Source organism: Peromyscus eremicus, chromosome 10 (genome assembly GCF_949786415.1).
Source record: "Peromyscus eremicus chromosome 10, PerEre_H2_v1, whole genome shotgun sequence".
Classification (NCBI taxonomy): domain Eukaryota; kingdom Metazoa; phylum Chordata; class Mammalia; order Rodentia; family Cricetidae; genus Peromyscus; species Peromyscus eremicus.
This window is the reverse complement of record NC_081426.1, coordinates 88,375,514-88,397,525: the sequence shown is the minus strand read 5'-3', so window position 1 is coordinate 88,397,525 and position 22,012 is coordinate 88,375,514. Positions and strand designations below refer to the sequence as shown.

The window sequence follows — 22,012 nt, the reverse complement described above, 5'->3', positions numbered from 1 at the left end:
TTTACATTGTGATTCATAACAATAGCAAAATTACAGTTAAGAGGTAGCAATGAAACTAATTTTATGGTTGGGGTCACCACAACTTGGGGAACTGTATTCAAGGGTGGCAGCATTAGGAAGGTTGAGAACCACCGCCCTAGAACAAAGGCTGGCAAAGCACAGCACGCTGCCACTTAAAAGTCGTACTGGCACACGGCTACACCCGTTCATCTGCATACTGTTTGTGACTGCTTTTGCACAAGAGAAGGCTGGATAGCTGTGACAGAGACTCTGTGGGCTGAAAGCTACGTATTTGCTATCTGATGCCAACTCTTCTTCATCTAGGCACCAAATACTGCAAGTGTACTCTGCAGACACCGCAAGCTACAATTCCAACAAGTCTTCTCGTTTCCTTTCATTCTTTAGTACCGTTGGCACCATCAGCTTGGTTTTCTGCCCTGCCTTGGATGTGACAGGATGGACACATGATACAAACCCCACAGGAACAGAGCTGACAGAAGGGCAAAGCAAGCAACCTCCACCTCTCCCATCCCAGCTACAGATCATCCAAGTGCTGGGCCTCCTGCCTAATGGGAGGGGAGCTGGGGCAGGGCTTAGTGGACACCTAGATAAAGCTGATTTCATTTTAAGGCCAATTTAGGATGGTATTCCCAGTCTTTAACATTGGGACTATAGCCAGGCATGGTAGCACACACCTTTAATCCCAGTATCTGGAAGGCAGAGGCAGGCAGATCTGAGTTTGTTGGCTAGTAAGAGCACTTGCTCCCAAACCCGATGACATGAGCTCCATTACCCAAATCTACATGGTAGGAGAAACCTGACACCAACTCACCACCAGCCACACACACTGTCTTCTAATCTCAGTGCACACAGAGCACGTCCCAACTCCGGCATAATAAATGCATGTACACGTGAACAAGAGTTAGAATTACTTAATGTGCACACGTGTGTGGATGCATGTGCCTGTGCAAGTATGCTCATGGAGACACGAGGACAACCTGGAGTGTCGTGCCTCAGGCACTGGTCACCGTTTTCTTCCTGATGCAGCGTCTTTCACTGGCCTGGAACTACCAGAAGCTAGGCTGGCTGGTGAGGACGCCCAAGGATCTCCCTGTCTCCTTCTCCCAAGAACCAGGATTACAAATATGCACTGCCCACACCAGGCATTGTTTCTCCCCCAGTGCACTTAGGTGTGGAAAAGGAGAACTTGCCAGGAAGTGGAAGGACCTAGGCGGTTTACAGAAGTCCAGCCCCAGCCTGGACATGCAAGAGAGCCCAGCCCTCACCAAACCTCAGGGTGACAAGGCCCTATGAATGGTACTATCTGGCCAGATTACAAACTTCAGCCAAGCTACCAAGGAGTGAAAATGTACTTTTCTTTCTATTAATATGTATTAATTACACATGGTAGCAGGTACCACTGTGACATGCACATAATCATTTTATCACATTCACCCACTACCCTCTCTTGTCCCCGACCCCCTTCCTCTTATAAGATAGCCCCTTTTCTATTGTCATGTCTTTTTTGGGGGGTAGGAGGGCTGCTCTCCCATTCTTTTGTGTGTGTGTGTGTGTGTGTGTGTGTGTGTGTGTGTGTGTGTGTGTGCGCACATGCATGTGCAGAGAGGATATGGTATCTGTGTGTATTACACGCCTTACTGTCTTCAAACAGTCTCTCACTGAACTAGAACTCATTTGGGTTAGGATAGAAAGCTCCCAGAACCCACCTTTCTTCACTACAGTTAAGATTTCAGGTATATGCAGCCATACTTTGTTATGTGGGTCCTGGGGATCTGAACTCGGGTTCTCAGGATTGTACAGCAAGTGCGCTTCCTACTGAGCAAGCTCCCTAGCCCCGAACCCTTCCATGAGGGATGATTCAGACATCCAACAAGATACCACATATAAGAGAACTACCCTAATGTGACTCTGAGCGGTCCCCCACAGCTCAGGCAACCCATCACTGGTCTCCATCAGGTGTTGCTAAGCTTGGGGAGATTGTGGAACTTTCGGGAAAGAGGGCCTCCCTGGAAGGTGTGGGCTAGGACAGGGTACGGTTCAGGCCTGCATTGGTCTCCTGTGCTTCCTGCTCTGTGACTGTGTGAGAGGTGACACGTGATCATGATGGCTCCATCCTCTGGACTATGAGCAAAACCAAACCTCTCCCCGCTTAAAGCTGCTCCCCCGGGTACTGCATCACAAAGACAACAAAAGGCCAGCTTCTTACCTAAAGTGACATCTGTGAGGAACAAGATGTTGTTGGTCAAGCACCCAATGCTATCTGCAATCTTCCGGTAACTCTCGCTCTCCACTTTGTGTCCAATCTTGGTATCAAAATGGCCGTCAATAAGCTGAACAAGAGAATGAGAAGGACTACTCAGTACAAATATATGTGCAACATATCACGCCCGTTCACTGCAGGCCTTCCTCTGAAATGCATGCCAGGCACAGCGACTTCATTCCATAAATGTTTACTGAAAACATAGCTAATGGAGAACTTTATGGAGGCTATAAAAGAACAAAGACTTTATGGTAATAAATACTTGCAAGAAATCTACTAATTCAACCTATGTTTCATCTGGTTGCCATTAGCATTGTTTTGTGCCCCAAATCACTTCAAATATGCATGCCCTACAACACTGTTTACATTCAAACTACTTAGCCTGGGTTTTGCTCCAGATGAAAAAGAACGCTGTGTCCGGATGGTGGCACACGCCTTTCATCCCAGCACTCGGAGGCAGAGGCAGGCGGATCTCTGTGAGTTTGAGGCCATCCTGGTCTACAGAGCAAGTTCCAAGACAGCCAAGGAAGTTACACAGAGAAACCTTGTCTCAAAAAAAAACCCAAAAAAACAACAAGAAGATTGTGACCATTGGCCTTCTGATCCTAGAATGAAAAGATGTCTAGCCGAGTGTGCTGGCACATGCCTCTCATCACAGCAGTTCTAGGCAAGCAGGAGGTTCACTACCAAGGTCAGCCAGATTCACACAGCACAATTCAGGCCAGCCAGGGCTGCACACCCAGACCCTGCCTCAAAAAACAAAGCGTGAAAAGATATCTCTAACCAGAACCTTTATTAATAGGTTATTATTCTGCTTTCAAGAAACTTTCACTTTTCTTCCAAGACAGGATGACTGGAGCTATGGCTGGCCTTGGACCTGAACTCCTGATCCTTGTGTCTCCATCTCCCAAGCTAGGATACAAGTAAGCACAGGCACACCCAGCTTCGTTTCTAATTAACACATCTTGGAACACTACCCTTGAGGGCTTGGACCTAACTGGGATCAAATGCTTGCTAATTTACCCAGTAGTAATTAAAGTAAGTTCACATTCAGCAGGTTCAGCTTTGACTGTCTGGATGTCTTTTGCCAACTAAAAGCAAATTTAACAATCAAAGACAGAAAGGCAATGTCAAGGTTTGAGGTGGTTTCTGCTACGGCACGCAGCCTAGGCTAGCTTCTGGGTGGTCTGCGCCCCCACCTCCTCGCCACTGTAACAGATAGCACTGGGAAGACGATGATGCCCCCAGTCTGACTTTTTAAATGGTTCCAGGAACTGAACTCAGGCCCTCAGGTTTCCTGGAAAGCACTACTACCTCCTGAGCCATCCACAGGCCCAGGGTTGGTTGGTTTGTTTTCTAACTATTAAAAAAGTTGAGACCGATTCTGCACACTTCTTTTCTCTACTTGCCTCCCCTGGTAACTGGAGAACGCGACTTTTACTACTGAAATCAGTAGGTAATTATCATGCCGTAGGTATGTTGACCTTACTGTCTATCTCACTGAATAGAGAGTCTTTGTCTGTATTTAGAAAATAGTCATCACTGATTAAAAGATCCCATTACTGGTTCAATAGCTGATATAAAAGACAAAAAGAACATATACTAAAACTAAAATATGGCACTATCCAAAACCAAAATGTAACCTACACACCCAATATGGGCCCAGAAAATACTAATTTTAGAGATGGGAGTATAGCAACTGGCCTCCAGAAAGTTAAAGTTAGTTAGCCAAATTAATTCTGTTTAGTTAGCCCTTCTGGGGAGGGGAAGAGTTTCTTCTGATTTGCTGATTGTCTGAGTTAGTATTTCTATTGCTATGAAGAGGCACTGCTGTGGGATGTATGGCAAATGTGTTGCTTATTAATCAATAAAACACTGATTGGCCGTTGGCTAGGCAGGAAGTATAGGCGGGGCAAGGAGGAGAATAAAGCTGGGAAGTGGAAGGCTGAGTCAGAGAGACACTGCCAGCCGCCACGATGACAAACAGCATGGGAAGATACCGGTAAGCCACGAGCCATGTGGCAAGGTATAGATTAATGGAAATGGATTAATTTGAGCTGTAGTTAGCAAGAAGCCTGCCACGGCCATACAGTTTGAAAGCAACATAAGTCTCTGTGTTTACTTGGTCGGGTCTGAGAGGCTGTGGGACTGGCAGGTGAAAGAGATTTGCCCTGACTGTGGGCCAGGCAGGAAAACTCTAGCAACAAGGCACCATGACCATGGCAACTCTTTTTTTTTTTTTTCCTCCTCTTCCTCCTCCTCCTTTCTTTTCTTTTTTCGAGACAGGGTTTCTCTGTGTAGTTTTGGTACTTGTCCTGGATCTCGCTCAGTAGACCAGGCTGGCCTTGAACTCACAGAGATCCGCCTGGCTCTGACTCCTGAGTGCTGGGATTAGGCATGTGCCACCACTGCCTGGCTCCATGGCAACTCTTCTAAAGGAAAACAGTTCATCGAGGTGGCGGCTTAATGTTTCAGAGGTTCAGTCCATTATCACATGGCGGGGAGCATGGCTTGAAATCTACGTTTTCTGAGTTTATGTGTGCAGGTACATGTGTGGTTGTGTCTGAGGTAACAGCTAGAGAGCTCCTCCTCCATCACTCTCCACTTACACGTTTTTAACATTATTAATTTTTTGTCTGTTGTGTTTGTGCATAGGCCTGCTGCAGAGGACAGCTTGGGAAAGTTGGTTTTCTTCTTCTGTGTGGGTGCCAGGGATCAAATTCAACTCACTAAGCTTGGAGGTGAGTGCCTTTACTCATGGACCCAACTCACCAACCTTTCCCTATTTTTTGAGACCTGGTCTCTCCCTGACCCTGGAACTCACCACTTTGGCCAGCAAGCCCAAATGATCCTCCTGTCTCTGCATCCCCAGTGCTGGAATGAGAAACCCATGCCGTGCAGCTTGGCTTCTGCATGGGTGCTGGGAATCAAACCCGGGTCCCCAGGCTTGCAGAGCAAGCACTTTACCAACTGAGCTGCTGTCCCAGCCCCAGAACCCATTTTACACAAACTTCTGGTGATCCTTATATACAAGAAAAATTTATGAGACTTCCAACTCAAAAGCTGGTACTACACAAAATATTTCACCTGCTGAAAGCCAGGCAGAGCCGGGCACTCTCAGAGGCCCTGAGACAGCACAAAAGGAACCAAGCTCTGTCTTTGCCCAGGCGCAGACTTGACAAGGTCCAATCTGGGGCTCGGAACAGGGCCTCGAAGGAGTTATGGTTTCTGTTCCTGGGAACTTGGCTTTCCCGAGAGACTGGAGTCATCAGTCCCAGGGCCGCTGTGCTCTGACATCTGAGATAGCCTGTGTCCCCTGGGCAATGTGCCTGACTAACTTCCTGCGGCTTTGTCCCATTCTCCCCCTTGCAAGCTGTATGTAAGATGCGGCATTCTTAATGAACTTGGCTGTGGGAGCCATCCGCTTGTGCAGGACCTCCTGACCCCAAACTTTCCTGGCTTCTCCATCGGCTCATCCTCTGGTCACCTCTCTCTAAGGAACCTGTCACTGAAGAATGACCTGCTGGCCAAGGTCATTCATCCCTCTATAAGGCATCCTCGGTTTTTCCACGTCTTTTTACGACAGTCAGTACAACTGTCTAGCTGTCAATTTAGCTTATTTAGTAGATTTTTTTTACTATTCAATATTTCATGCTTTGATGGTATCAAAACAAAGTAATCCCAGTATGCTGGTTAGTTTTTGTCAACTTGACACAAACTAGAGTCATCTTTGAAGAAAAAACCTCAATTAAGGGATTGTCTCCATCAGGCTAGCCTCTGGGCATATCTGTGGAGCCCTGTCTTGGTTACTGACTAACGCAGGTGGTGCCACCCTTGGGCAGGTGGCCCTGGGCTGCATGAAAAAGCAAGCCAATAGAGCAGCCCTCCTTTGTGGTCTCCACATCAGTGCCTGTCTCCAGCTGCCTGCTCAAGTTCCTACCCTAACTCCCCCAAATGACTTGATATGGATGTGGAAGCCAAAGAAATCCCCCCCCCACCCCGGGTTGCTTTGGTCATAGTACTGATCACAGCAATAGCACACAAATTAGGACACCAAGTAAAGTAACCTACCTCAAGAATATCTCCTTCTGTGGAATGCCCAAAGAGCAGCTTCTGAGCCTCTACGCTCCCTGAAGAGTAGATATACACCTTCATTCCAGCCTCTCTCCACCTTTTGACTGCTGGAACCACATCTGAGAAGAACCTGGAGGAAAATCAGCAAGTCACAAAGCAGAAACTCACCATCAGGCCAGATGAAAATCAGACAGCACATAGATGCCATACTTCTTTGCCTCAGCTCGAATGGTAACCTGAGAAGCAACTCCATAAAACAGAAAATTCCTGCGTTTCTAATAAACAGGTCACTGGAGTTCCAGGATCACAGATTAGAAGCAACAAGTTTGGTGGAGAGAATAGTATTTGACAATGAAAAGCATGAAGAGATGAAGTAAGCACTACTAGTGGGTAGAGAGATGGCTCAGTTAAGAGCACTTGGTGTTCTTGCAGAGGACCCTAGTTCTGTTCCCAGCACCCACATGGCGGCTCACAACTGCGGATAACTCCAGTTCCAGGGAATCCATGTCCTCTTCTGACCTCCATGGGAACCAAGCATGTATGTGGTGTACTTACATACATGAAGACAAAAAACTTACACAAATAAAATAAATAAATCTAAGAAAGTGACTATGTTTTAATTCTCAAGGAGCCAAAATAAACATAAACAATGTTATTTAATGGATGCAATTTATTTGTAAGAAAAGACTAATTTACCTTCACTGTGCTTTGAGAAGCCATGAAAATGCTTTCCTCTCAATTTTAAAAAGATTTTAGTGTTTTTCTTGCATGTAAGAGTGTTTCTTGCATATACGTAAGGACATACCCTGAAATTGCAATGCTTCCTTTAAAGGGCAGATCCTTGTGGCAGACATAAACATCTCATTTAGCAAAACAAAATACAAGAAATACATAAGAAACACAGGCAGATGAAAATGGTTTTGAATCTGAGGATTTACATAAGGCAACTGACTAAAATCCTTTAAAAAATGAAAAGAATCTCTGAGGTCAGCTGGGTGTGGAAGCACACATTTACATTCCAGCACTGAGAAAGCTGATGCAGGAGAATCCCGGTTTGAAGCCATGCTGGGCGACACTGCCAGTCTAGGCCGGCTAGGATATATACATACATGATGAGACCCTATCTTTAATTTCTTTACATCGTGTGTGTGTGTGTGTGTGTGTGTGTGTGTGTGTGTGTGTATGTGTCTGTGCCTGCATGTACGTGCAAGTGCAGACACACACCTGCACACAGGCACATGTCATAGCACACATATCAAGGTCAGAGGTCAACTTGCAGAAGTTGTTTATCTCCTTCCACAATGTAGATTCCGGGGACTGAACTCAGGCTGTCAGCCTTGGCTGCACTCGCCCTTGCTCACTGAGCCATCTCACTGGCCCCTCAGCAATGCAACACTCGGCAGGAGGGCTAGCAGAAATCCTGGAACTGAGACTCAAAAAGCAGAAGTAACAGTGCTCGCCAGTGACCTCAAAGTAACATGACTTCACGGCCTTCGTACTTCTCTCTCTTTCTCTGATTTTATTACTTTATGTGTTTGAGTGTTTCGCATGCACAATGTATGTACATGCCTAGTGACCGTGGCGGTCAGAAGTGGGCACTGGGTGCCCCAGGACTGCGAACTGCTGAGCCCTCTCATTTCTCTCATCAGCAAAGAGCTGGCTGGGAGCAGCAGACCCACAGTGCCCTCACCGTGTGAGTGCCACTGGCGTGCTGCAGGTTAACTGACCTGGCTGGCTCACAGAAAGCTCAGGAAGTCCAGCTCCCAAGTGCTGATCCCACAAATGTACACCACACCAGGCTGAAGTTGCCATGTTCTAGGAAGCTGCTTTAAAATAGAACTAAAAGTCTTTCACCCACCCACAGAGCCCCAGATCTAGGGGACTAAGCTGAGTAAAAGGATTCTGGAAAAAAGAAAACAACTCATTGGCTATCATAAAAGCAATACCAATTTTATCTTTTGTTTGTTTGTTTTTTTGTTTTTTCTGCGATAGGGTCTCTATGTACCCTGGATTTGTATAGAACTCAGAGATCTGCCTGCCTCCTATGTGCTAGGATTAAAGGCGTGTGCTATCATGCCTAGCAACTTTATTTTTTACTAATTGTGCAACTTAGAAGGCAGAAAGGGGAATAGTGAGGGGTGTATGTGGATTGGGGCCTATGAAATGTTTTATCATTAGAGCACATACTCTGCCTTCATGCGGCCAGCTGTGAATGCCGCCTTCCACATGTGGCCCTGCAGCTGTTTGAGCGCTGTGGTCTTTCGGTCATGAGACATCTGCCAGTACACATTATCTACCACAGCCTGGATCATCTGCTGCAGATCATCCACTGCGTCTCCAGACGCCACAGGGATTGGAACAACCCCATCCAGGTGTGCATCCTCTTCAGCCTTTAATCAGAAACAAATCAAATTTATTTATGTGTACATTTTAAGAGTGTTATACACATATGCTTGCACACACACATATACCCATGCATTCATGTTTTAAAAAAAAAGATACAACAAAACCAGGCAGATCAATTTCTTCAACTATTAATTGTCCTGAGAACTGCTAAAAATTATTCTTAAATGATCTGGCAAAAATGGATCACTAGGTAAAAAGCACTTGCCACTAAGCCTGAAGACCTGAGTTCAATCTCTGGGACCTACATGATCAAAAGGAGAGGAAACAACTCTCTCAAGCTATGCTCTGACTCCACAAGTGTACACACACATACACACACACACACACACACACACACACACACACACACACCCCTAAAATAAATTCATATACAAGGACTTTGTAACAATGCGATACATTATCTGAACATAAAATATGTATGTATGGAACCTTTGTTGAGACAATAAAAAAAAATGAGTATTTTAGAATAACCTCAAGTTATCCAGAAAACTCAGCAAACCCCAATACTGCATGATTCAATAGATGTTACAATTATTACTAATCCTAACTTATCACCATAACTAAAAGACCCGTGGACAGCATTCTACAATCCGGTGTAGGAAAACTGCTGGTCAGGGCTGCACTACATGCAAGGTCTTTGCCACTGAAGTCAGCAGTCCATGAGAAGAAGGAAGTACAGACCGGATAGAGAGCGGCAGAGAGCGGTCTGCAGCTGGGCCAAGGTAAACTGGCTGAGAAGTCTGGAGGCCGGCCGGCCACGAGGACCCATGAGCACTGGAAGGGGGTAGCTTCATGCCATGACGTAGGACAGTAGAAAATGACAAGGGGCTAGCACTCTGTGACATTAATGAAACGTGATGAGACTGCACAAAACCTTGTGTATTCCACCAGAAAGGCTTCAGTTTTCAAATACTCTAGGCTTTCACACAATTTAAATAGTGGCTGAAAGAAGCAATTCTGCAGACAACAAAGTGCCATGACTTGCTTGTTTTACTACATGCTATGAACTGCTAGGCAGGTAAGTCACTGCACTCCTATTTCCAGGATCCAGGGTGCTGACTGACTGTGCACTCACAGTGAACTGCTAGGCAGGTAAGTCACTGCACTCCTATCCCCAGGATCCGGGGCGCTGACTGACTGTGCGCTCACAGTGAACTGCTAGGCAGGTAAGTCACTGCACTCCCATCCCCAGGATCCGGGGCGCTGACTGACTGTGCGCTCACAGTGAACTGCTAGGCAGGTAAGTCACTGCACTCCCATCCCCAGGATCCGGGGCGCTGACTGACTGTGCGCTCACAGCATGTCCTAAGTCTCCAGGCATCCTCCACTCTGAGACTCTGGGAATGTGGAAGGAGTAAGTCTCCAGACATCCTCCACTCTGAGACTCTGGGAATGTGGAAGGAGTAAGTCTCCAGGCATCCTCCACTCTGAGACTCTGGGAATGTGGAAGAAGAGTCCTGACCTGTTTCCTCAGCAGGCTGACATCCTCCTGGCACTCCTCCTCGTCCCAGTGTGTCTGCAGGTACTCCTTGACATTTTCTTTGATGTAAGAAAATAAAGTGTCCTGGGAGAAAAACGGGCACAATGAAGAAAAAAAGGAGTATTATTTTTTAAATTGCACCACATGACCTGTGTTTTATAATCTCATCTTAACTAACAAACTCAACACTGGAAGTCTCAATGGAAACTGCTGCTGTGGTCTCCTAGCGGGACACGAGGAGACTATGAAACAGGTACACTAGACCAGGAACTGGTGAGCTGGTCCTGCTTCTATTTATGAAGTTTTGTTGGAATTCAGCCACAATCATTTACTTACATATTCTCTGGCTATTTTGGGGCCACAATGGCAGAGTTTAGACCATTTAGCCCACAAAGCCTAAAACAAGTTCCCCAGCCATTTCCACAAATCTGCTAACTCTCAGACTACATTGTCAGACCATGGAGTCTTTCTGTTTGCTCCCTTTGCTTTTGTTTTGTTATTATTTATTTTTATTTTATGCGTATGGGGGTTTACCTTTGTACGTATACCCACAGAGCATGTCAGATGCCCTGGAAATGTTTTTTTGGGGGGAAGAGGGTTGTTTTGTTATATTTTGCTGCTTAAGTTTGCTATGTAGTCCAGGCTAGCCTAGAACTCCCATCCTCCTACATTGGCCTAGTAAGTAATGGTACTATAGGCATAAACTACCATACCCAGCCAAGAAACCGAAGAGAAAGGTTGGGGAAAATGGTAACAGAACCAATCAGAGGTTCTAAAACTATTAACTCACAACTCTGGGGTGTTCCGAGACCTTCTGGGGAGCCTGAAAAGTCAAGGTACTTTCCTAGAACACTAAGATGTTGATATTGTCAATGATAATAAAGAAACTTTTATAGGTAAGTTGGCAGAGTGACTAATTTAGCAATGGTTGCCAGTCACCTTCAAACAAGTATTCAGTTTCTGATCAATTTTAAGAGGTCACCACCTCCTCCTTTCCTTCCTTCCTTTTAGTTAGAGTATGCAGTGGGGTTTTCCACAGGCCATGGAGGTACCACAAAGACCAAATACAGATATAAGAACCCAGACATCAGGGCTGGGGAGATTAAGAGCTCTGGCTGCTCTTGGAGAGGACCCAGGTTCCATTCCCAGCTCTCACATGATGGTTCACAACCACCTAACTCCAAGTACAGGGGATACACCCCCTCTTTGGGGGCACTGCATGCACATTGTACACACACATTCAGGTAAAACACCCATACACAGGTAATAAAAAAAAAATTAAAGAATCCAGGTATCTTCAATAATAGACGCTCAAGGGATGTACAAAAATGCATTCCTTTTATTTAGCTTTAAATGTCACATCTAAATCAACCCCACCTTTCCCAAGACACAGGGAAAATGTCACATCTAAATCAACCCCACCTTTCCCAAGACACAGGGAAAATGTCACATCTAAATCAACCCCACCTTTCCCAAGACAGAGGGAACACCTCACGGAAGAGCAGGCAGAAAGAGTGTCAGAGCCGGAGGACAGGAAGGGGGCTGTGCACTGCTGTCCTCTGTACGGTTTACAGTTACCTGTACAAGATCAAGCCAGTCGAAGTTCCAGCATGGATGGGGGAAGGGTGTGCCAGAATCCACACCTAACAAAGGACCTACGGGCTGCTGGCTGCCAGGGGACAGGGAGCTCATTTTTCCTTGGGGATATGGCCACTGGCAGGTTGCTCGGTTCCAATTTCTGTTGCTTTGATAAAACATTCTGACCAAGACCAACTTAAGGGAGGAAGAAGGATTTATTTGGCTCATACTTCCGGGTCACGGTCCACCATTGTGCTGGGTAGTTTTATGTCAACTTGACACAAGCTAGAGTCATCAAAGAGGAGGGAACCTCAATTGAGGAAATGCCTGTAGGGCATTTTCTTAGTGATTTATAAAGGAGGTCCCAGCCAATTGTGGGTGTTGTCATCTCTGGTGGTGGTCCTGTGTTCTATAAGAAAGCAGGTGGAGTAAGCCAGTAAGCAGCACTCCTCCATGGCCTCTGCATCAACTCCTACCTCCAAGTTCCTGCCCTGCTTGAGTCCCTGTTCTGACTTCCTTTTGAAGCCAAATAAACCCTTTCCTCTCCACCTTGCTTTTGGTCATGGCGTTTCATCAGAGCAACAGAAACCCCTGAGGGCGGGAACTCAAGCAGGAGCATGAAGCAAAAACCCTGGAAGGCGGCTGCTCTGCAGGCTGTCTGCTGTCTTTCTTATACAGTCCAGGATCGCTGCCACGGATGGTGCTGTCCACAGTGAGCTGGGCACACACCCCGTCAATGAGTAGTCAAGATAGTCAGTCCCCCTCAGGCCAATCTGATCTAAGCATTTACTCAAGCCAGGCTTTCCTCTCTGATGGCTCTAGGCTATGTCAAGTTGACTAAGCTACCTAGGCTGGCCACACCCATTACCCTGAGCACATAGGGAGCACTAAGTGGACCCAATGAGGTATTATTTTCTAAAGAGGAGAGAGAGAAGATGATAAATAAAGTTGGGAAGGGCAAATGTTGGGAGACTAGAGTCCAGGATAGTTCAAGAAAAGAACTGGCAGGTGGTGGGGAGTCAAAAATATAATAATTAATAATGAAAAGTTCTCTACTGCTCAGTGTTAATTCCAATATGATAAATACGTAAGTAGGATCAGAGGTTAAACAGATCAATCCAGAGTAATTTCCACACTGATACACCGTGATCAGAAAAGGTTCTCAGGCAGGGTGACCTTATCTACTCACTGTAAAAATTACAGTTTTTCAAATATCTCCACACCACACCAGAGTGGTCAGAAGGCCCTGAAAACATACAATCCTCTTCCTGGCGAAGTGGGCTCACTAGGTGCTACGTAATTAGAAGAGGTACTGCAAGTCCCGCAGCACCAGCACACGCTGCCATCATGTGTGTGGAAACACAAACTCACACCTCTTCTGATCCCCACCTCCAGGACCAGCCTCCACCCAGCCTGCTGCAGGTAACACTGCCTGCTCTCCTCACTTGGCCTCCTCCACAGCTTCTGAACCACTGCACTGACACACACACACACACACACACACACACACACACACACAAATACACATGGGTGGTGTGCAGAAACCCGAAGTTACTAGTAACAGCCATGGAATAAGGTTATGATAGCTAATAGTTAGTAGATCAATATGAACAAAACTATCTTCTTGGTGTACATAGTTTTCCCTAAGACAAAACAAAGGTTGGGGTATATAATTAGAAATCTAGGCCAGGCCATGGTAGCACATGTCTTTAATCCCAGCACTTGGGAGGCAGAGGCAGGCGGATCTCCGTGAGTTCGAGGCCAGCCTTGTCTACAGAGCAAGTTCCAGGACAGGCTCCAAAGCTACACAGAGAAATCCTGTCTCGAAACAAAACAAAAGAAATCCAGGCAGGTGTGTGTAGTGCTGAGGAATGAGTCCAGGGCCTTGTACATACTAGGAAAGACTCCACTATCGAGAACGCCCAAGTCTGAGAACTTAAAAACATAAAAATCAAAATCTAAGTACAACTCCCAAATGAAAATAACCAAGTTCTTCCGACTTTTTCATTACCTCCCTCGCAATCCATTATCCACACTTTACCTACTCCAACAATGCAAAGAAGTCAGTCACTTGGACGTTCTCACAAGGCGTCCCAGTAAGACTCAGAGGCACACAGAACAGTGTGATAAGGTACATCCCAGCATACTTGACAGAGAAGCCTCCAATAAGCTCACAGAAAAAATGAAAGCCAAGAGCCAAGCACCGCAGACATCTGCAAGTCCCTTTTCTACTGACACTCTTCCTATTTCAAGTACTTAATTTTTCCATTACGTAAGTTCTGTATCGCGCCTCTCTCTTCTCCTTCCTTTCCTCTGCTTACTCTCTCCCCTCCTCCAGCACAGTTCTGTGGTAGGACAGTAAACTGGTTCTCCTCTTGAGAACACCACCTAACAAGGTGCTACATACAGCCAGTCCTCTGGAGCAATGCATCAAGAAGGCTACAGGCATGTTTACTGCGGCACCGGTAGGAACAGCACGGACCTGGAACCAGCCCAGACCTTTAGCAACTGTAGAACAGTATACAGTCCGTGTGGCAGGGGCTGCAAGTGCAGCACTCAGGAGCCTAGGGAGGACCAGGAGGAGGACCATCCCGGAACATCCTCGGCTACACAGTGAGCTTCACTGCAGCCTCGTCACGTGAGACCCTGTCTCACAGTCAGGAAACACTGCACAGCCCTTGGAAGTGAATGTGCTAGTTACATTTATCGGCATGACTACAAAACAGAATGTACCTAGGGTCTCAGTTAAATGCGAGATAGTTCTTTAAACTAAGATCTAAAACAAACATGGCGTGACAATCTTTGTGTGGGAGAAATTACAGGAGCCTTTATTCTGGCCTCTAAAAGCACAGTCCACAATTACTAACAAACAAGCCAACTTATGATTGTTTTCTTTCTTCTATGGCCATCGTCCTCCAAGGCTTTGCCTCCAACATTCCCAACTTCTAACAACTGGAAGCCCTCCTAGAGAACAATGCAGGTTAGATTCTGGAATTGCCAGTAAGTGAAAAATTCACAAAATGACGCAATGTTCCACAGTCCAATTTCCTATTGCCCATTTTATTGGTACCAAAACCAACTCCTGACATGGCGCACACAGAAAGGTGCATGAAGTGCCTACGATTCCAGATTTCCAGGTCTCTGACATCTGATGAAAGGATGTAAGAAGTAGACTCCAGGCTGGAGATGGACTTGTGCCTTTTCCTAGCTGTGGAATTTATCTTCGCTGCTCCTCAGTTTCCTCATTGGCTATATGGAAACGGTAACATGAGGCAAAGTCATGACAGTAATCAGAGGTAGTTTATAGAAAGTACCTTGTACCTTAGTCATTACTGTATTCTCTAGCACAAATATTTAAACTAGACAAGCATCACCTCTGGCTCAGATTTCAGAGAGTAAATCATAAGCACAAGTGGGGGGGCCAGCCTTTTGTCTTTCACAATACATTTGAGAAACCAACTCAACAGATGAAAGGCCTGTTTGGACTCATGGTTCTGGAGTCTCATGACAGAGACTACGGGAAAGGCAGAACACCAGGGCCTCAGCCACATGTCACAGAGAAAGACTGCTAACCTCAGGGCAGCCAGGAAGCTGTGGGTAGGGTGGGGCATGGCCACCAGGGCCTCAGGATCCCCCTTTAAGGGAATGCACTCAATGACTTCTTCCAGTGAGGACGCACACTCTGAGGTTTCCCTCACCTCCCAACAGCACTGGGTGGTTTGAAGGAGAATGGTCCCCACAGCTCGGAAACCTGAATGCTTGGACCCTAGGGTGGACTGTTTAAAAGGATTGGGAGATGTGGCCTTGTTGGGAGGGAGGAGGTGCATAGTAGGAGTTAAATGCTGATGTTTCAAAAGATACCATCAGGATATAAGGAATTTTTTTTTTCTTTTATGAGTGTTTTACCTTCTAACACAAAATTAAAATGGTCTTTTAATAAAAACTCAGAACCAGATATTGGGGTAAATGCTGAAAGATCAGAGACAAAGGATCTAGCCACTGCCACCTCTTACCTCCAGGACTCCTCAGCCTGAAAAAGCTTCTAGCCAAAAGGCCTCTAGCAGAAAAGCTTTAGTTCCTGTCTCCTCATCCCTTACATACCTTTCTCTGCCCAGCCATATCACTTTCTTCTTAGCACTGGGATTAAAAGCATGTGGTTCCCAAGTACTGGGATTAAAGGTGTGTGCCACCACTGCCTGGCTCTGTTTCTCTCCTAGACTGAGTCAATCTCATTCCAGGGTGGCTTTGAACTCACAGAGATCCAGATGGATCTCTGCCTCCCAAGTGCTAGGATTAAAGGTGTGTGCCACCACTGCCTGGCCTCTATGTTTAATCTAATGGCTTATTCTGTTCTCTGATCTTCAGGCAAATTTTATTAGGGTACACAATATATCACCACATACCTACATGTATGTCTGTGCATCACATGCATACAACGTACTTGGAGGCCGGAGAGGGCATCAGGCTCCTTGGAACTAGAGTTATAGTCAACTGTGAGCCATCATGTGGGTGCTGAGAATCGAGCCCAGGTCCTCAGGAAGGTCAGACAGCATTCTTAACTTATGAGCCATCTCTCCAGCCCCAAAGGATATAAGCTCTTAGTTACTGCTCCAGCACCATGCCTGTCTGTCTTGCTGCCAAGCTTCCTGCTGTGATGGTCACAGACTCACCCTCTTAAACCAGAAGCAAGTCCCCAATTAAATGCTTTCTTCTATAAGTTGCTGTGGTGTCTCTTCACAGCAACAGAACAGTAACTAAGACACACCCCGGCTGGGATGAAGCTGGTAACACATGATCTTGTGGGGAATGTTCAAGCACAGCAACTTCATCCATCCAACATTCACCAAAGGCCAATAATGGAGCCACTCTTCTCAGAGAACTCCCAGAGATGAGGTGCAAAACGTAAAACAATTCCAAACGTTTGGAGAAAGCTTGAAAAGCTAGAGACTATTTAAAACAGTCTCTCATCCATCCACCCCATCTTCACCTCTAAAGCCTCCCCATCCCCATGCACTGGATAAACACAAAGCTATACAGTATAAGGAGAAAAACACCCAGAATGTTCACATCATCTAGTGACAATGTGTTAGCTATATGTCCTACTTGGGTGAGAAGGTATTACTGCACAGCAGAAAAATACATATACAATTCATTCATTCTGAAGATTTTATCCATTCTTTGAACACACAATGAGCTTCTATCTAACACAAAATGCCTTTAAGGTACGTACAAAAATGGTCAATAATTATATCATAGTGTGACATACATCATTACACACATATAAAAATGCTCTAGAACATACTTTTTAAAGCTAGCAGTGGGGCTGGGGATGCACATGGTTGGGGTGTAAGAGGCCTGGGCTCCATCCTCAGCTCCACTATAAAAAAAAATGTGTAGCTGGGCGGTGGTGGCGCACGCCTTTAATCCCAGCACTCGGGAGGCAGAGCCAGGCGGATTTCTGTGAGTTCGAGGCCAGCCTGGGCTACCAAGTGAGTTCCAGGAAAGGCGCAAAGCTACACAGAGAAACCCTGTCTCGGGGGGAAAAAAAAAAATGTGTATGTGTGTACAATGGGAGCTGGAAAAAATGGTCAAGTGGTTAACAACACACATTGTCCTTTCCAGAAGACCTGAGTTCAATTCCCAGAACCCATGTTAGGCTACTCTATAACTACAGCTCTAGATGTGATGCCTCTGGATTCCATACACCCTCTCTCTCTCCCTGGCACGTGTACACACACACACACACACACACACACACACACACACACACACACCCCACACACCCTATCTCTCTCCGTCTCTCTCTCCCAGACACGCGCACATACTCACGCACAACGCACCATTCATTCTCTCTCTCTCTCTCTCATACACACACACACACACACACACACACACACCCCCCACACCATTCATACACCCTCTCCCCCCCCACACACACTATTAAAAATAAACAAAGAAAGGGGGGCTTTGCTGGCTGGCTCTGGGTGAAGGCACTTGCCACCAAGTCCAGTACCCTGGGACCCCTATGGTGGGAGGAGAGAACCGGCTCCACAAGTGAACCTCTACCTCATACATGCAAAGTACATACATAGAATAAAAATTTAACGTACAATCCAGTGAAGTTTTTAGGCCTAAAAATTCCAGAAATCATAACTTTTAATTTCAGTTTTAACCCATTTATTGGTAGTTTCAAAACATTCTAGTACGAAAAAAACATGCTGCTGTTAACCCTGGAGTCTACAAATAAAGCTATGAATATTTTTAGTGTATCAGACATCTAAGGATTTAGATTTAGCAGTACAGAGAACAAAAGGTTATGGGCAGGGCTCCAGCAGAGGGGCAGGGTGCTAGCCTGTCAGGCGCAAGGGCCTGGATTGAAACGCTGGGGGTAGGGAAAGCTAGAAAACTAAATGAACGTGTTTGCTTTTCAGGGAACTATGATTAAGCTCCACTAAGCGCTGACGGGGATACCGTGCAAGCAGCAATTTATATTACTCCACACAGCTCAATGATAGCTCACAGAGAGAGCGCCATTAAGGCTCTAACTGCAGAAGCTGCCTCGTAAATGTTTAGAAGTCAAAATACGGATGTGCTTTATGGCTGTGGTTGTTTTAATGAGAAAGTCGCAGAATCAATAAAAATAAAATAGTGGCTGCAATATTTACTTCCGTTCCCTTAGAAGAAAATGGGGGATGAAAGATTCCTCCTAGGAACAGAGTTCAGCTACTTAAACAAAGTACATTAAAAGTCCTTCAAGGGAACCAGAGTACAAGTGATAGTAACTGAAACCTTAAGAACGCTTACCCAGAAAATGAGATAATAATGCAGATAATGCAGATGCAATTCTGAGAGGCCACTATCTCACTAAGCTCAAAGGAGAAGGGAAATGAAATGGCTCAGTGATCTTAAAAACAAATCAATTTCCTAAGCAAGAAATAAAACTCGATACTAAACAGTTTGCAACATAAAACCCTGTTGTAGGCAATATAAGATATAGAAGGGAACGGAGGAGGACAGGGCTCTGCTAAGAATCTCTCTGGGCTGGTCTCGCTGGCAGCAAAGGACACCTTTTCACTCCACCTCTCCCTGCAGTTCTAAACCAGTCCGTGGGTGCTGGGGAGATGAGGCAACCTTCACTAAACTCAGTGGGGGTCACCAAAACAGAAAAGACATGACCACCGAGGGGGACTGGTTAGAAGCGGCAAGGATTAGCAAGCATAGGGCGGTGGTAAGAAAGGGTTATGGAGAGTGAAAATGGTCAAAACACACTACAAACATGCATGAAACCCATAATTTATCATTAATACAGTCCAGTAAAAACTTTAAAAAGATATACCTTCATCTATCTTTCTTTTCAGGCCAAGGTCTCACTCTTGCTCAGGCTGACGGGGGCTCCCACTACCCTAGCTCTCCTGACCACCTCCCTAACTGGGCCTCTGTGGTGCTGGGAGTACAAGCTGAGCTACCATACCTCACTCTACTTTCTGCCCTGTGTGTGTGTGTGTGTGCGCGCGCGCGTGCGCGCTCGTGTAGGTGTATGGGGGGTGTGTTCCTCAGCATGTGTGTGATGATCAGGAGTCGGTTCTCTCCTTCTACTAACATGGGTCCTGGGGATGAACTCAGGTCATGAGGCTTGGCAGCAAGTGCCTTTACCCAGAGAACCATCTCACCAGCCTAAAAACATATAATTATAATAGAGCACAAAAACTGATATAATTAAAGTTTAGTTTTTAAAAAAGTCAATCTACGTGTGCCAGCAACATGTCTATAATCCCAGAGCTCAGCAAAAAGCAAAAGAATCAGGAGTTCAAGGTCATCCTTGGCTATGTAGAAAGCTTGAGGCCAGCCTGAGATATGTGACTCTGTGTCAACAACAAAATCAGATTTTAAAAAATATTTTTTGGTCAGGTATGACACTCTTATTACATAGCCCAGGTTGGCCTGAAACTCAAGAACCTCCTGCCTCAACTTGAGTGCTGGCATTATAGGCCCATGCTATCACACTGGGCTTATTGGTAGTATTTAAATAAGCCACTCACCATAAAAACAGACTAGAGGCCATTTATCCTGAATGAAATTAGGAGGAAAAAATATAAATGCAATGACAAGAGTAGTTAGCTATACATAACTATAGCTAAAGAGTTTGCCAAAACCCAAGTCCTGCCAGGTGGTGGTGGCGCACGCCTTTAATCCCAGCATTTAGGAGGCAGAGGCAGGTGGATCTCTGTGAGTTCGAGGCCAGCCTGGACTACAGAGTGAGTTCCAGGACAGGCAAGGTTACACAAGTTTGTCTTGAAAAGCCAAAAAAGAAAAAAAAAAAGAGAAAGAGAGAGAGAGAGAGAGAGAGAGAGAGAGAGAGAGAGAGAGAGAGAAGCATTAACTTAGCTCAAAGCAAGTTAAGTGTTTATTATAGGACAGCTCCACACTGGCTGTAAAGACTTTACATGTTCTGCCTTTAGCCAGCACGGCAGGAGTCATCACACAAGGCAGCTGCAGCTTCATACAGAGAACTAAGGAGTCCCTGTGACTTCAGAGAAAGCTACCCACCCTGCAAGAACAACTGAGCTTTATCATATATATAAATTATAATGTCGCCCTTCAAAAACAGTACTGTGGGCTGAGGGCGTAGCTCGGGGGTGGGTGGAATGTGTTCATTTATCATGCCCACACACAGTTTCAACCCCAGCAGATGCAGGAGGGACATGGGAGGGGTTCCATTCAACCCCAGCCTGAGCCTCAGTTTGTTCATTCACAATGCTCACCGCACAGAGCGGCTGGAGGGTTTGAATTAGACAGTTACCTCATTACACTCTCTGGTTCCCCAGGATCTACTACCCGAGTCATCGGACCACTGACTGCTCTGCGGACAGTGCCAGGGAAAGCCACAAGCCTGAGGCAATGATCCAGGCACTCTGTCCGGAGGAGTGAGACGCCATCTCCTATGTGCTGGCCACCTTCCTCAGACTGGCTCCCGGGCCAACGAGCTCCACTTTTACTGTGAGTTTTATTTTTATTACGGGAATTTCTTCAGGGTAAGGACTAATGGTTAGCTAAACTGTCCTCCAACTCATGATCCTCCTGTCTCAGCCTCTGGGATGACAGAGATGTGCCACCATGCACACTAAAATAACTCTTAGATGACCTCCCAGGCTTAATCTGGACACTTCTGACAATGGGAATCACTCCACACAACAGCCACGCCATCTTCCAGAACCTCTCAGCAGTTAGAGCACTGAAGACTAAACATCTTTCCTGAGGACAAGACCAGAAACTAAGAAGTCTGAGTTGATGTGGTGCTCTGGGGGCCAGAAGGGCTCACAAACTGTCCCTCTACACCCCGAGGTGAGCGAGGCAGAACCCAAACAATGGGTGTCCCTTTTGAAAACTGGTATCTGCACTCTAAATAAACCAAGAGATGTGCCCAACTCGTAAATCCCGTTAAGGAGGTTAACTGTAACTAACGAAAGATAAACTCTAATCTAATTAAGTGTGACGAATCACAACCAACAAGGGACGTTATCATCACAACCGGCTAGGAACTGGAGTAAGGTTCTTTAAAAAAAATTCAGAGTGTCAGACTCCTGTGAGTTCCTCAGAGCCAGCCAGGCCCAGGTTCCTAGTCTCTAAGAGAAGGGGGTCAAGAATTCACATTTATTCCAAGAAAACAAACTCTTTTTCAGTAGATGAAGAAGTCGAGGTTCCAAGAGGCTTTACTGCTGGCCCAAAGTATATCCAGAGCTCAATGAACGAGCTTCTCAAATCCCAACACCAAGGTGAGGTCATCCAGGCCTCAGGGGCGGCTGTCTTCAAGGTACAGAGCTCACTAGCACCAACGCCCTGGATTCTGATACCATATTCCACTTGAAAATTAATAACCAAGCTTTACATCTTCAAGAGACTTGGGAGAGAGGGATGCATGTACCTCTGGAGACAGAAGTCAAAGCTAAGCACTGCTCTCACTAAACCTGGAGCTCGCTGTTTTGAGGAGACTGGCTGGCCAGCAAACCCCTGAGCACCACTGGTCTATGGAGCCCCAGTGCTGGGATTACAGGAATGCTCCGGATTTGGGGTTTGTTGTTGTTTTTACTTTTACATGTGTTCCAGGACCAGAACTCAGGTCCTCATGCTCATGTGATCAATACTTACATACATGGCTGACTAAGACATCTCCCCAGCTCTAAGAGATTTTCAAC

General features: G+C 45.9%; 1 protein-coding gene across 3 annotated transcripts in view; it reads right to left on the bottom strand.

Moving 5' to 3' along the window:
* Positions 1 to 22,012, bottom strand: part of Enoph1 (enolase-phosphatase 1) — a 33,527-nt gene that overhangs the window by 2,430 nt on the left and 9,085 nt on the right. For all 3 annotated transcript variants that reach the window (XM_059274727.1, XM_059274728.1, XM_059274729.1), the window contains exons 2-5: positions 10,224 to 10,325; positions 8,543 to 8,745; positions 6,353 to 6,485; positions 2,228 to 2,351 (exon numbers count right to left, since the gene is read on the bottom strand). In XM_059274727.1, the coding sequence (XP_059130710.1) occupies positions 2,228 to 2,351; positions 6,353 to 6,485; positions 8,543 to 8,667 (382 nt within the window). In that variant the 5' untranslated portion in view covers positions 8,668 to 8,745; positions 10,224 to 10,325. The remainder of the gene's footprint in view (positions 1 to 2,227; positions 2,352 to 6,352; positions 6,486 to 8,542; positions 8,746 to 10,223; positions 10,326 to 22,012) is intronic.